This window comes from Leiobunum rupestre, chromosome 2 (assembly GCF_980474605.1).
Source record: "Leiobunum rupestre chromosome 2, qqLeiRupe1.1.hap1, whole genome shotgun sequence".
NCBI lineage: Eukaryota > Metazoa > Arthropoda > Arachnida > Opiliones > Sclerosomatidae > Leiobunum > Leiobunum rupestre.
Window position 1 is genome coordinate 91,601,780 of NC_143385.1, and position 16,739 is coordinate 91,618,518.

Below are 16,739 nucleotides of genomic sequence, written 5' to 3' on the forward strand. Positions count from 1 at the left end.
TTTTCTGTGCACGCGCACGTTTAATAAGATAACTGAACTTTGAGCAATGGATTTTTTTCCACCGGTACTTAAGATATGCCGTCAGTGTAGTCATGGGATTTTTCACTCTTAATAAATACTTTAAAATGTAAAAAATAAGACTCATTATTGAAAAAAAACATAACACTTAGCCATTTTTTAGCAATCTTCTACGTAACTCAATTTTCCAAGAGGATTGCTTTCCGTTAACATTTTCAAGTGAGAGCTCGATTTTGATATCGTCAACGTGGTATTTCCAAAACTCTCCTTCGAGTACCAAAGGGTTTTTTCCAAATACTCAAGTGGGTTAATATGTGTCGTCAATCATTAGAGGCAGTTTAAACTGTCAGAGAGAGACAGCCAATAGAATTTGAGGGTTATTTGAAGTTTAGATCACGTGATGAATTATTCTCAACAAGATAGGAATAAATTAATCTTCCGTGCGTCATTTTTCTACGGCGCATTGACGAGTAAAGACCTGCTGACGGATCGCTCAGTCTTTTCTACAGCTCGACAATGGATTTCTACCCGTAAAGTAAGTAACTATTTTTTCTTTGTAATAGACTATATTTTTAGACATATTTAAAACAATTTGCATATTGAAAAAAGCGTTTATATTGAGAATTTTAGCGTAGAAATTTAACCATATTGATAAAATTAGGTTTAGTAGACTTAGGGGTAAATGTAGGCTTAGAGAATGTATCATTTGGAACTATAGAACGTATTTGGTCTAGATCAGCTATGGACATTGAAGTGTATCGACTTGAAACGTTTCGTCACTGGAAAAATCCGCACGTCACTAAGGAGCAACTAGCGAAGGCTGGATTCTACTATATTCAGCGGGGCGATGAAGTACGATGTTACAAATGCCATGGAATCTTAGAACACTGGGAATCAGGAGACGTACCAGAACTTGAACACGCCAGATGCTTTCCACACTGTCCGTCGAGGGATAATTCACCATCGGACAAAAAGTACCTTTCGCTAGAATGGGACATTCCCCCGACGCCAAAAGTAACTACGGTCTCTGACAAATGCATCTCACCTGTACCTGAAGAAGAAGAAGAAGACGATACTGCTGCTAACACTACAAATACGTGAGTAGTTATGTGCCCTATTCCTGGATACGCGAGGGGGCGCAGCGTGCTTTCCCCCACGCGTCCCCAGCTGCGTGACGGGGGGGAATGAAGCGGGGAATCGCGATTCCGCCCCCCCTCGGGCGCGTGTCACGCGCGCGTGACCTGAATAATTAATGAGATTAACAGGTGTTAATTAGTTGACCTGTCAATCAATTAGGTAAGCAAGTGTTTTAAAAAGGGTGCATATTAATGAGCGTGGTATTGTTTAACTAGGTGGATTACCGTTATGGGTCATTGACCTGTTAGATAGTAACATGTGTTTAGGATCATCAAGTAGTTATATTATATGTTTGAATATTAATTTTTGGCGGGAAAGTGTAAGCGTCGCGTGTATAAAAATCAACAAGTGGTTAAACTCTTTAGGTTTATTAATGTACACTTATGTTTGACATGAATATTAATATATGGCTTAAGTTTGTACCTTTATAATTAACCGTTAGGGTTCATGACCTGGTAGCTATATGGTTGTTAAAGTTTTGGCGCGAATTTAACATGTGTTCTGAAGACCGTTAGAAATTGTAAGCGTCGATTAACAAGTAGGAATGGTACGTTTTAACCAGTCTGTATGAAAATGGTTTATATAATACAACTAACGTGTATATTAAGAAAGAGACAAAAATAAATATAAACAGTTTATTTAAATTAAAATTTTAAGGGCGCCACCTAAAATTACATAAATTAGTTGCTAATATAATAAAACATGTTGAATATATTACCCCCTTCCACGATGATTTTGATCCCCGGCGCTAGAAAAAATTCATATTATAATTTCATACGTATTAAAATATATTTAACGAATTACCTTTCCTCAAGTCCAGTACTCGCATTTCCGCCGACAATGACGGGTTGATCAAAATCTCCCGATAGGGAATCGTGGGAGAGTTCGAGGGCGTTGGGGAGTTCTCGGGTTGGTGGTTAGAAATTTTATAAAAGTATAATAAAAAATAGAAAATAATTACTTCGAACTGGTCCTAGGTCCGCGTTTTCTCCTATAATTTAATAATTATCAATTACTTGTTACAGTATATTATCAAAAGTACATTACTTCCGCGTCCTCTCCCCTTCACTACTTTAATGAAATCTGCTGTAGTGTTGGAAGCCCTAAATTTTTAAATTTTTGTTGAAAAGGTTCGTATTAAGACGTTTTACAACTTACATTGTAGTTCAGGAACGAAATGTGATAAAACATGAAAAAATCACGCCTTTTATACTCGGCAATCTTAACCTAAATATTTGATTTACTATAGCTCGAGGTTAGGTTCGTGTATGGAATTTTTCTCGAGAAAACATTGATTTATTTTAAAAAACCGTTGCGTTAATAGAGTACGTAAAAATTGTTACAAAACCATTAGAAAATGGAGTTTCCTAAGCATCCCGCTAGGGGTTTATTTACCACATGTTGATATAAAAAAAAACGTTGCGTTAATAGAGTACGTAAAAAAATTGTTACAAAATCATTAGAAAATGGAGTTTCCTAAGCATCCCGCTAGGGGTTTATTTACCACATGTTGATATAAAAAAACCGTTACGAAAAATTACGAGTACCTAAAACCGTTATGAAAATTAGCATGTGTTATAGAAGTTCCTAAGCGTCCCGCTAGGGGAATTTTGTTTATTACGAAAAATTACGCATGTATTAATAAAAAGCGTTAGATAAATTAGCATGTGTTATAGAAGTTCCTAAGCGTCCCGCTAGGGGGTTTTGCGACTATAAATAGAGGGACGCGCTTTATTTGCATTTATTTCACAACTTGCATTCGACTTGAAGAAATTGTAAGTAAATTTTAAAATTTGGGGAATTACCTTTTTTAAATGACCGTTTATTGTTAGGAAATTATTCTGGCACGATGGACTTTGACCGCAAAGTAATAGTTTATTAATTCAGTCTATTTTTTATACCATTTAATTTAGTTTAATTTTTAGAACCAATCCGAAACACCTCCCTGCTCCCAGGTCAATAAGGTCCGTCGTCGATTAGATTTCGGAAATAAAGTAAATATTAAGAAAACTCGTTTCGAAGTAGACATCCCGAAGAATCAACCCGATATCATAGATTTAACATGCCACGAGGTACTCGATAGCCCTTCGAAACAATCGCCATTCAAACCAGTTGATGCGCCACCCAAAAGCACCCTATCCAAGCCAGGCCCATCTCAAGCCGGTCCATCTCAAGCCGGTCCATCTCAAGCCGGTCCATCTCAAGCCGGTCCATCTCAAGCCGGTCCATCTCAAGCCGGTCCATCTCAAGCCGGTCCATCTCAAGCCGGTCCATCTCAAGCCGGTCCATCTCAAGCCGGTCCATCTCAAGCCGGTCCATCTCAAGCCGGTCCATCTCAAGCCGGTCCATCTCAAGCCGGTCCATCTCAAGCCGGTCCATCTCAAGCCGGTCCATCTCAAGCCGGTCCATCTCAAGCCGGTCCATCTCAAGCCGGTCCATCTCAAGCCGGTCCATCTCAAGCCGGTCCATCTCAAGCCGGTCCATCTCAAGCCGGTCCATCTAAGCCAGTAGACGACGGCTGGACGGATATAGTCGTAGAGTTTTCCCGCCATAAAAATTTCGGGATAAAAATTGCAAGTTTCAAAAATAACTTGTATTTAGATATAAGGCGTTACGTCAAAAATAGCGATCGGCCAACCGCGACAAAAGACGGCGTTTGCGTCAAACTAGATTCAGCGTATGAGTTAAAAGAGTATCTAGAACAGATAGTTTATGAAGAAGGTGATTTTCAACTAAGAAACGAGAAGGTTGAAATTCTAGCGGGTCGGCGAGGTGAAGTTCTAGTTTACAAGAACCGTGGACGTCACTACGAAAAACTATTAAACTTGCAGAATTCCGGCGAAGTTTACGACCGTCGCGACAACGATTCAAACCGTATTAAATATTTACGCAGGACTTTAAAAACACCATGGCCCTCGATCTTAGCACCCGTTTCAACCCTAAAAATTTTTACTCAATAGATAAAATCATTGCCAGTTCTTCTCGAAAGTATAGGTGTAAATCTATGCTATTCGAGTGTAATTTTAAAAATTTAGACCAATTAAACCACGCGGATATCAGTAACCAACTGACCCGTATTTTCCAATCAATATTAGATAGAATTACGGCCGATAATTTAGGCTACACGCGCGTCAGGGTGGTGGTAATTTCCGATGAGCTGCAAGATCCGATAAATTTCAAATTAATGAATATCAATGAATTGACAGCTGAGAGAATTTTAACGGGGATTGAAAAGGTAGCGCAGTCCGTAAAAACCATTTATTTAGATTCACCCCTCCGATTCGACCTAATATTTCTTCAAGATACCCCTATGAGAGGACTTCCTCGCAGTGTTAGAAGCAGAAGTTATGAATGTTTAGATCAGTATATCAACCAAGGTAACACATTTATTCCCATTAGAAATACGGACAATTTATGTTTTACGAGAGCCCTGGCGGTGGGAAGAGTTTTGGCCGACTATCAGCATTTAAAAAGTTTAGGACAGGGTGCTAGTTTTAACGAATACCAATTAAAGACAATTAGAAACGGGCAAAAGCCCGAACAAGAAATTGAAGCTAAAAAATTACACGCCCTAGCGGGGGTTCCCGAAGGCCCCGTAGAAATAATAGACATTAACCGATTCCAAAATATATTACCCGACTACCAAATTATATTAATCTCGGCGGACGATAATTTCGATAAAGTGTTTATTGGACACTTTAAAGAAAAACAAATTTTCCTCTTAAAAATTAAAGACCACACCCACGTCGTACGATCTTATTCGGCCATGTTTGGGGTAAAATCTTTCTGTAAATTTTGTCTTACCCTGTTACATAATATCAAACAGAAAAAAAGTCACGACTGCGGACCCGAGCTTAAATGCCGTCGATGTCGCGGCCCCGAATTCCACCCCAGTATAGAACAGGCTACCCGTTGTCATGACTGTAATAGGTATTTTGCCGGACCAAATTGTTTCTCCCAACACGTAGAACTAGGAACCTGTCAGGTTTTAAGGCGCTGTTTAAATTGCGGGAAAGACTATGAAGGCAATCATAATTGCGACAACAAATGCGCTTTTTGCAAAATTGAGCATGCCAAAAACGAGTGTCACGTCCGCCCATTAGAAATAAAATCAAATGAGAAACGACTATGTTATTTTGATTTTGAAACCATAACGACTGACACTGCAATTAGACCAATTTTAATCATTTCCGCGATGCAAGAGGCGCCATTTTCGACAAATTATGATTACCGAAAATTTCACGGCTTTGATTGCGTTCAAAATTTCCTAGATTATTTATTAGCATGCCAGGTGACAGTTAATGGTCGGAAAAGAGATACGGTTACGAGGCCGGTCTTTGAAAACGTCATATTAATTAGCCATTTCGGGAGTGGTTTCGATACGTTGCTTATTCTTAACGGTCTATTAAAACGAAAGATTAAACCCGAGATAATTTATACCGGTTCCAAGCCCTGGGTATGTTTCTCGCCCAATTTAAAATAGCCTTTATCGATAGTTTCATGTTCCTACCTACAGCCCTTCGAAATTTCTCGAAAACTTTTAAGATTGTCCAAAAGAAAGGTTATTTTTGTTATTCATTCGCTACGGAAAACAATTTAGATTACATCGGCGCCCTCCCCGAGAAAGAATATTTTGGTATCGACAAATTTACGGACGAGGAAATCGTGGAATTTAATCAATGGTACGATTCCCAACGTTACGTCGTTTTTGATCTAAATAAAGTTTTAACCGAATACGCGATCGATGACGTTAAACTTTTACAGAAAGGATTCGATAGTTTTAGAAATTTATTTTTAAAAACAGTCGATTTTGATTTGTTAGGGTCAAACGCCATAACGTTGCCGGGAGCCGTCACAAATTTATTCCTTAGTAGATTTGTCGAACCAAACACTATCGCGATTGTTCCGGGGACGGGTTATAGGAAACGGCATAGTGTCAAGGCCCTAAAATGGTTAGCTTATTTGGGAAAAAAACTCAACGTGAAATTTCAAACGGCGCGATCGCTAGGTGGCGAACATGTCATTTATCCCTATCGATTAGACGGTTATTGTTCCTCGCCCGAAATAATTGCCGAATTTTACGGCTGCCATTACCATAAATGCCCACTGCACACTGACCACCAGGCTTACGATAAACAGTTAAAAGATTATAATTTAAATATTTATCTCAAAACCCTCGACCGCGAAAATTTTTTAAAAAAGGAAAGGCCTAATGCACAGTTTATTAGTATATGGGAGCACGAGTATGATCAGTTAGTAGAAGACCCAGCAATTGCGAGTTTCTGCGATTCCCTACCCTTTACCAAACCGATAGGAGCGAGAGACGCCATTCGTGGGGGGAGGGTCGAAAACTTTGTAATTTACGCCGAAGCCACTCCCGATCGACCAATCAAAGTCGTGGATTTCAATAGTATGTACCCGTCGGTCCAGATGAGTTCCTATAAATATCCCAAATCAAGCCCCGAAATTATAACTTGTAACTTTAATTTTTCCGTTAACGCTTATTTTGGTCTTATTAAAGCTACGGTGCTGCCACCTACCAATTTAAACCTCCCAATTCTCTCAGCTAAAATTAATAGTAAAATTTATTATACTCTCTGCTACAAATGTGCAGCTGAACAATGTTTCGAATGTACCCATACTGATCGAGAGCGTAGCATAACCGACGTGTGGACGACCCCCGAGTTTTATCTAGCGATAGAGTACGGTTACAAAATTATTACAATTCACGAAGTACATCATTACCGAGAGACATTCGATAAAGATTGTCCGCTATTCGATGACTATATTCGGCTTTTTTACAAAATCAAAGTTCAAAATTCGTCGTATCCAAAAGACATAATTACATTAGAACAAAAACTTAATTATTTACGAGACTTTAATGAAATTGACGGGTTAGATTTAAATTTAGACGATATAACCGATAATCCCGCTTTAAAAGCTATTGGCAAACTTAGTCTAAACAGTCTGTGGGGCAAAAATTCCATTAATTTAAATCGAGGCCAAAGTGTTTTTATTAATTCTTATAAGGAATTAGTCGAAATTTTGGCCGATAAAACCAAAGAATTAACGGATTTTAAACTACTAGACGATGATATTGCCTTAGTCACCACTCGTTTTCGGGAAGACTACGTTCCAACTTATCGGAAAGGGTCACCAACGATAGGCGCGTTTGTAGCCAGTTACGGCCGTATTAAATTATACAAATTAATGGCTCAAATTGGTTCCAATTTAAATTACGTCGATACTGATTCTGCTTTTCTTTATATGAGTAAAGACTGAAATATTCCGCTAGGGACTACCCTAGGTACATTAGCTGACCAGTATCCCAATGAAAATATAAAAGCCTTTGTTTCCTTGGGATGTAAAGCTTATTCAATTTTATTCGAATCTGGAAAGATTGTTACTAAACTTAAGGGCATTACATTGACTAAAAAAAATCAGTCAATTGTCAACTTTGAAGCTTTGAAGGACCTCGCTACACGCAACCAACAATTGAAATACAGCGTCGAAGTCCCATTTAACGTGAAACGTTTAAAAACGGGGCAGCTATTCCAAAAACCAGCTGAAAAACTCGTTGGATTTACGTCTAACAAGCGAATCTTCAAGAGCGACGGTACCAGTATTCCCTTCGGCTACAAAAATGTCAGTAACGCGGCTCAAGTTTAAATCGCCGACCACGTTCCTCATCAGTGGACCGAGTCGATGCGGAAAAACAGTTTGGACTTTTCGGCTTTTAAAAAATCGACACACGCTGTTCGAGAAACCTCCCGAGCGAATCATTTATTGTTATAATATTTGGTCGGAAAAATTCAATGAGCTTAAAAGAATTATACCTGATATCGAGTTTCATCAGGGTTTATTAAGTGAGAAACCGGAAGAAATATTTGATAGTTCTATAAATAACTTGCTCGTTCTCGACGATCTATCTCAAAGTTGTTTAAATAACGCGTACGTTTCGGAATTATTTCGTGTTGGTAGTCACCACTTAAATTTAACTATATTATTCTTAACCCAAAATGTTTTTGGTCAAGGTCGAGCGGCTCGCGATATTAGCTTGAACTCATCGTACATTGTTCTATTTAAGAGTCCGCGTGATCCTAGTCAGATTACATGTCTCAGTCGACAAGTATTTCCTAATAACCCAAATTTTCTAAGTAATGTGTACAATAATGTAACTGCTTCTCGACCCTATTCTAATATTGTTTTAGATTTAAATCAAGAAACACCAGAACATTTCAAAGTGCGAACAAATTGCTTATTTGAAGAGGGCCCAATGATAACTTTTCTAGAGTAATGGTGACGGGTTTAAAAATAATGTTTAAAAAAAATTTATTCTGTTAAATATATTCTATAAAAAATATGTGAAAATGTTTTCATTGTATAAATTCTTTGTGTTTTTTGAATAAATTTGAATGTATTTATAAAATTGTTTCATTACGTAAGATGACTTGGCCACGAGCGATACGGGAACATAAACCTTATTTAACGCTCATTAAAAAAGCTTCCCCCAGTCAGCGCAAATTTTTAATTAAAAACGCTAGTCCCGAACAATTAAACTCTATTTCTAATATTTGTCTTAATATTACCCGGGGGGCGCTACCTGTAGGCGCAAATAGGAAAAAAATATTACAGCGCTATAAAGCGTGCATCAGAAAACTTGCTCGTAAAAATTTAACCGACTTAAACCGTCGAAAAATTCTAATATCTCAGCGAGGCGGATTCTGGGGTGCAATTCTCGGTTCATTAATTCCCGTGGTTCTTAACCGTATTATTAATCGATGAAAAAATTCGTTTTAGTTCCCGCTGATAGCTATTTTAGCGATACGGCCAAATTAATAGACATTATTCAAAATCAAATGAAAAGTATCATAAATAAACCGATTAAAGTAGGGAGTGAGGAGGATACGTTACGAGAGTATTTAACTATGCTTCAAAGGTACTTTAAAATTAAAGAATTTCAAGGAGTCCCCGCCGTTCGTTTAGAGCCCCCAGCGATGCCTCCTCCATCGAATACGTTAGCTCCTCTTCTCGCACCGACGCAGATTATACGGCCCGTGGCTCCTCTTCTCGCACCGGCGCAGATGATACGACCCGTAGCTACACCAACAAATTCTCCGAGAAATGTCTCTCGCGGTTCCCCCGTTTCACCCAGTACTACGTTGATTTCTCCCGATCCGATTCCCGTTTATCTACACGCGGAACCGAGACCCCCTCTTCGACCTACTCCCCCAGTCCCGGCGTTTCTACCGGATCATTTGATAGCGGAGTCAACACCGAATATTCCCGAAGCCGTCCACGAAGCACTCCGCCGCGAGTTTGATCCTCTTTCAAGTAGTACACCACGCCGTTCCGAAAGTACCAGTAACATAAGGAACCTCTTCAATACGTCTGAAGGCGCGACGGGTACTACACGAGACAGCGACGTAACGTATAGGCCATCGGCTGAAAGCGTGGAGAATTTATCGGAGGCTGTGTCTCTACCATTTTCGGATAAAGATTTGCAAACGAATGAAAAGCACGTGAAGAGGAGACTAAATGTTCGCAAACCTTATCCGACACCTAAAAACAGACGCCGCGCATTAAGCCCTCTTAAAAAATGGAAAAATTGATACAATAAAAATTTATTGATTACAATATTTATTTTCGTGATTCATTAAATGCAGACACATATTCCATAACGAGATTATGTCATTGATATATAGAGTATCATTATACATATCTAATATTTCTCTATAAGTATACCCCGAACATTTACATACGATATAAAATAAACAATGAGCACCGCATGTTTCCGAGTCAATCGGTTGGATAATATTTTTATTATATACCCACTTTTTAGCTAAATGACCCAAGTTAAAATTGTACGTAACAGGTGAATTTCCAAACGAACAGAAAAATTCTCCCTTTCCCGATTCAATAAACACAGCGACCCAATGAGAACCTGGTTCCGTCGAATCGTCCGTATTTATAATAAAACAATACGTTTTCTGTTTCGGCGCTTTTTTGGGAATCGCGTCTTTGGAAAATGTACCAATGTAAAATGGGCGCGTTCTATAATCACATTTCAAAAATTCATCAAGCTGATTAGTATTCATGATAGAATCTTTTGTAGTTCTTCGGGATAGAATGAACCCAAGATGACTTGATTATTTTGATCTTGTATGACGTAAACAGGACGAGGTCTATTAATCACTCTCTTAATAGTAAACACTTCCTTCGACCAGTATCCCTTGTAGCCTTTAGTAAACGCTTTCGGGGCTTTTGTTAATCGAACACGTTCACCGACTTTGAATTTGGCTTTTTCCCTAATTGATTTTTTACCGTAAAGATTTTTCCAAACTAAATGCTCATTATCAACCGTTACTTCACACGGTTTGAACCCGGTCGACCTGTGTACACTGTTATTATACGATCTAACAATTTTCGGTAAATCCTTAATGAAATTTGGTTTCTTAGTTTTAGTAATTAAACGATATATTTTGTTCTCGGAGTTCTATTGGCGCGTTCTACGATTCCGCATTTTATGTCCCCGTAACTTACAAAATGTTTTATATCGTTCTTTTTTAAATAATCCTGTACGGTCTTATTAAGAAATTCCTTTCCTTGATCCGTATTAATTTTCATGGGTTTATTAACTTTGTGAATTTTTTTTAGCGCCTGTAGAACGTCTTTCCCGCTCTTTGTTTTCAAAGGTAACGCGGATAAAAAGCGCGATAAAACGTCAATGTTAACTAAAATATAATTATAATCCGGTTTCAACTCGTCCAAAACTATTAAATCCATTTGATGAATTTCATTCAGTGACGTCACATATGTTGGTGTACGAGCAAATTTAAGCTTTCGGTCTCTATGCAACGTATAGGGGTCTTGCGTTAACAACCATTTTTTAATTTTGGTCTTTGGAATTAAGGGCAAACTTTTTTCTAATCGCTTGACACCGCCTAATCCCCCTGGATTTTCAGGATCGTAATAGACTTTCTCTATGGTTTTATTCATGGCCGCGCGCTTTGACCTTTTAACTTGTAATAAAAATTAAACAAACCATACATATTCTTAAATTTATACCCTTTATTAAAACAAAAATTCTGTAATAATTTCATTTACATCGTTAACCATTGCATGAAATAAATTATGTATGTTTAAAGAACAATGTGGGTAGTTTTCGTTAAAATTATTTAGAGTCTTTTGATAATTGACTAGAGGAAGAGCTCTTTTCACATTAGCCTCAAGCCTTTCAGACCAATGCGAAGCTACGGGAAGGCACGTAATGTCATGAGCCAATTGAAAGTGACATGCTGTATTTTCACAGGATCCCGTTAACGACATTAGAATCTCGGTTCATTCGTCTTTAATACATTTCTTCATACACTGGTAACAGTTTTTTCTCTCCTGAATTTCCGTATTAAGACTTAAGCGAATAATTTTTAACCGCTCCCAGCTTGTTTTACACATTGCAAAACCGTTTGAAGTCGAGTACAAGACATTATACTTGTCATTAGCTCCGCGGACGTGCGAACGCAAATCAATAAATTTACCTCTTTGACATATAAATCCTTCGAGTTTTACGTAATCGGTTAGCCAACTATGAAATCGGGTTGGGGGTTTTGTCAAGTCAAAGAATGTGTCAATTTCATCGGAAAATGTCCATAAGTTTTCCCAAACGTTAAGATTAAATGAAACGTATTTTCTATGCCCTTGGCGTTTAATTTTAAGATCGGTACCCGGAATGTCATTTGAAAGAAAAATTTCCAGTTTATCGGAGAGATAATGAGAGCGTGACATGGTTGAACGATTGCAAGCGAGGAACTGTTAAACCGCTTAAGGTAAAGTGCTTTAAATGGGTTTTATTCGGCGTTATAAATTACTTTGCGATCGCGTGTTATCAAAATCTCATTATCGAATTCAAAATACATTATACATGTCACATTATGTGTTAATGCGTTTTTAAATTGCACATCGAGTCGTAAACTACCGTCCTTTCTAAGAGACATATAATCCCCACTAGCATTGTTGTCGCTTGTTAGATCGAATAGATACATGTTATACCCGGATTTAAAATTTTTAAAACTTATGAAATTACCACGGTCGGCCCCATCGATCCCCATCGCGGAAAATAGACTCTGATAAGGTAAACAATAATTCCCTTCGTCGTAGTCCATTTGGAACCCATCGGGAGGATAACGATCAGGACCCACCGAGAGGGACAAACCGGTCACGTTTAAATGTTCAAATTGTAAACTATTACTATTCAATGACCCGATAAACGCATCTTCCTTGACAAAAACCACAATAGCTCGTTTCGGTAATCTACCTAAAATGATGTTATCGCGGTTTATACTCGTAAGGCCTCTCGCTACGCTAAAATTTTTAACAATCGTTTGCGTTAAGGGAAAGATAGCTGGAATATCTGATTCTAGCATTTTTGCATGCGCCAATACGATTGAAGGATTAACTTTAACTTTTGTCACGTACAAGTACGCTTGGTCTATAACTAGTTTATAATCCTTGCCTGCTTCCATAGACATGACGGTAGTTAGGCGCGGGCTTCTAACTAAACGAAATCGTACCGGAACTTGGTTTAACATAAACTTATTAATTTTGCAAATATCAACAGACAAAGGCCCCATTATTTCAAAGGATTGCGATTCTTTTGATCTTGAGCCTCGCTTCAGGGCCCCGTTGGACTCTGACTTGAACGTATCTAACCACATCTCCGAAGGCTTGGTCGTAGACTCCATATAAAACATTCCGTTTTGGAGCTGCGAATTTTTTGCATCTTCTCCATAGTTGACTAATTTTTCAATGTAGGAACTGTAAGCGTAGCAGTTGTTCGCGGACTGGGTAGAAGTATCCCCGAGATAACAATCGCATTGACTAAAAAGCGACCCTATAAGATTATTCGTTGGTGCCACTTTTGTTTCAACGGCTGGGACATTCGATCCATCGTTATGTAAAAGTCTCAGTTTCAATTTTAACATAGTTTTTGATAAATCCATATATAAATCTTCCGACGCGGGAATAAAAAATTCCAGAGGGCCATTGTCCGATAAATTGTTTGTTGGTAAATATCTTATTTCCGTTGTGGTAATTACATTAGTATTGACCAATGGGCGTTGAAAAATATCAAGCTGACTTAGCATTCCCTCGTAAACCGCCATTATTATCCTAAAAAGTCAAGTTTGGTTCTTTTTGTAACTCTCCGTTTGGACACTTTTTTTCGTTTCCTAATGGGGCCCGTTCGTCGTTTACGGCAGCCGCTGCCAGACTGATTTCTCGTTAATCGATCAGCCGCTTTATGTAATAAATTGCTACCGGCGATTCTTAAATTGTTCTTTAACGTTTCTTTAGGGTCATGTCCTTGTTTTAAATCTTGCCACCATCTCTTGCCTACTCCAAAAGCCTCATTGGTCACGGGTTTGATAATGGGTGTTATATATTTTATCAGCTTTTTAAAAATTCCGCCCACGCCTCTTCCCCGTTGATAAACAGGTCCGGCAAAAAAATGGTCCGCCACCATATTGTTCGCGGTAATATTTGAAATAACTTTCACTGTCGGCCATTTCGTCTCAAATGAAGTCTAATGACACTTTTTCCGTTTATAAAGGCTATTGTTTCGCCAAAATCCGTTTTCATGTCAATGTCAACTATTTCTGTATTATTTGTTCTCAAAGGATAGTAATCAATTTTGTCAAAAATATTAGATTTTTCAAACGGCTTATCATTTCCAGCTAGCGGTATTATTTTCATCAATGGGGCAAACGTATCGCCTACATATTGAGGGTATATTAAATTTGAATATATATATAGTGTTCTGGCTCCCATTGATAAATCAGCAGCGTAGAGACTATCTGTATTGGCCAAGAGTTCACTAAAGCGCGTAAAGCCTAGCATTTCACCGAGACCTTTCTCAGATGAATGAAATATAATTGCAAACCCCGCCGCGGCTCCAATGTGAACGGATCCATTATGGTTAATGGTTAATTGAAATTTATCCCTTATTTCCTCATCCAAGGTTAACATCATTGCGTCTAAAATGTCTTGGACACTCGAGTAAGCACCAGTCGGTATTTGATAATCAATTCGAGTTTCGACTCTAAACGCGGCGTCTTGTACATTATCACTTCTAATTTCAATGTAATTAAAGTTATTTAACGATAAGGACTTTATATAACCAGCAAAAGGTTTCGTACAAAAATATGACCCAATATGAAATCCGTCTTTCCGATATGGATTTATGTTAGGTTCAAAATCGAGAAGCTCTTTAATTGGTCCATTGGGAATTCTAATATGGTAGTTATTGGTGGTTATCAAATTCCAACAGAGCCCGTTTGGTTTTGTGTGGAGTTCAATTTTAATTTATTATCAAGCCCGAATTCTTTTAAACTTTCATTAAGCGCTGCAATAAGTTTGCGCACGACACTATATCGAAGGATATTTCCATTCTGGTCTTTCTCCGCTTCAATTTTACCCACTTTCACTGATATTTTAAAGTATGTAAACGGTTGCACGTTTTTAACGGTTGTCGTGGAAACTGCTAAAAATGACCGGTTTTTTTCTGTAATATTTTCCCATGTTGGCGGTAATATAATTTCGCTAATTCCAACTTCAAAATTTGAAGGTACATTTAAAGGTCGTCCTAAATTTACTTTATAAGTAGACGCTGTATTTTCCGGGTATAAATCGCTCGAAGCGTTACTCGGTAATGTTAAAAATAGATCGTCCATTGCAAAAATAATATGGCCACTAGTCTGAACCACCACGTAAACTTTAATTAGATACGATATTAACAACTGGTTATATACTATGACATTCCTTTCTAATTTATAGGGCTATTCACCTCTAGTTATCGATAACCTGATTCTGATTTCCAGTTTTTCCTGGATTTACTGATATAAAAGGACGGGATTTTTTCCATGTTTTCTCACAATTCGTTAATGTTTCTGATAAAAAGTCTTACGTTCCTTATGAAAAATCAACAATCTACTAGTAGCTGGGATCTCTCTCGACATGGTAATATACTTATAATAACATTCAAATTATTGTAAAATATTCCACAAAAAGATATGTGTTAAGCTAGTCTTAAAACAACTTAATGTTTCCCCGACATACGTTCTAAAACGCCTCACTTGGTGGCGCTGGAGAAACTTTTTGACGGGGCCTCGTACCCAGTTTAACCCCCCCGACCTCCCATAAATCTTTCTATCATACACCTTATTTAAATTGAATAATACAATATATATATATATATATATATATATATATATATATATATATATATATATATTTATATATACGACCCAAAACAAAATACTAGCTCAAAATTATAGTTTTTTACCTTGTCAAATGACAATGATGAGTCCGTTACTGTTCGTTGAGCTTCACCAATGGCCGTTAGTAATGGCGTGCATCCTAGAACGTTAAAATATTTTAAAAAATGTTCATTTTTAAGCCTAAAATTTTACCTGGAAAGTATGCGGCCAATATAATTCCTAGAAATCTAAAAAATGTTAAAAGTTACGCGGTTAGATACTTAGCACAATTTAGTTCCCATTAGCAATAACTAGAGTGCCCGAAACCCTATTTAAAACGTTCAAAACTTAAAACATTATCTTAACAATACTTCTGGCTTAACTTTCTTTTGGAGAATGGCTATTTCGACCGCGTTGCTTAAGATGCTGGGTGAAGATGCTGGGTGAAGAAAGTGGCGCCATCTAACTTAAATATTATATATAAAAATTTAGTAATTTATAAAGTGTTATTAATATTGATATATAATAAACAAATTAGCCTGATATTTATGCTATATATTTAAAAAAGTTTTTGTTCGAAAATATATTTTTATGGTAATCTTGCAACGTAATACATAGATGGCGCTAGTGGGCTTGGAAAGGAGAGATTTTGGCAATTTTTCAGGAGGCGAGTTGCTTAAAATTATCGGTTAGGTTAAATGTTATATTATATTAATTATAAAGTGTTATGAATATTGGTATATATTAAACAAATTAGACTGATATTTATTTTATATATTTTTAACAGCCCAAAAATATATTTTTATGGTAGTGATTTAGTACAATAGATGGCGCTAGTGCGCTTGGAAAGTAGGGATTTTCGTGGAGGCGCGGTAAATTCGAAATGTCAATATAAAATGTTAAGTTATTTATCGTAAACTTTATGCTTTGTATAATAGGAATAATGACCATCTGGTATAATGAATTCAATACGAGTTCTATGGGAGTCAAAAGAGTTTCAGCAACTAAATATTTGGACACTGATAATCCTGGACTCTGGACATCTGAAGAAGTCTTAAATTTCGAATTAGAGGATGAAGGTCCAAAAGAGTTTCAGCAACTAAATATTTGGACACTGCTGATCCTGGACTCTGGACACCTGAAGAAGTCTTATACTTAGAGATTTATGGTTCGGTGTTGGTCAAACCGAAAATATTCAATACACCTTTTTAACTATTTTTGTTTAACCACTTGTTGATCGACGCTTACACTTTCCCGCCAAAAATTAATATTCAAACATATAATAAACCTAAAGAGTTTAAACACTTGTTAATCGACGCTTACAATTTCTAA

At 37.4% G+C, this 16,739-nt stretch overlaps 1 protein-coding gene and 1 long non-coding RNA gene across 4 annotated transcripts; one reads left to right on the top strand and one right to left on the bottom strand.

Annotated features, from left to right (window-relative positions):
• The first annotated feature begins 521 nt into the window (after positions 1 to 521).
• Positions 522 to 1,119, top strand: LOC149960335 (death-associated inhibitor of apoptosis 2-like). Its single transcript, XM_090167449.1, has 2 exons — positions 522 to 553; positions 753 to 1,119. The coding sequence occupies exon 2, from the start codon at positions 760 to 762 to the stop codon at positions 1,117 to 1,119; it is 360 nt and encodes a 119-aa protein (XP_090023575.1). The 5' UTR covers positions 522 to 553; positions 753 to 759.
• Positions 1,120 to 1,776: 657 nt separating this feature from the next.
• On the bottom strand, positions 1,777 to 15,831 carry LOC149960336 (uncharacterized). 3 transcript variants are annotated; one of them, XR_016478438.1, is made up of 5 exons: positions 15,621 to 15,830; positions 15,494 to 15,567; positions 2,203 to 2,258; positions 1,960 to 2,146; positions 1,777 to 1,903 (listed from the first exon to the last, which is right to left on the bottom strand). It is a non-coding gene; the product is annotated as an uncharacterized LOC149960336 (long non-coding RNA). The 3 variants fall into 3 exon arrangements; XR_016478437.1 differs by having other exon boundaries at positions 1,960 to 2,258; positions 15,621 to 15,831; XR_016478439.1 differs by lacking the exon at positions 2,203 to 2,258 and having other exon boundaries at positions 15,621 to 15,828.
• Positions 15,832 to 16,739: the final 908 nt, after the last annotated feature.

What these genes read in the sequence shown, in the direction of transcription:
- LOC149960335 (XM_090167449.1), top strand. Translation starts at nt 760, where the DNA reads ATGGACATTGAAGTGTATCGACTTGAAACGTTTCGTCACTGGAAAAAT.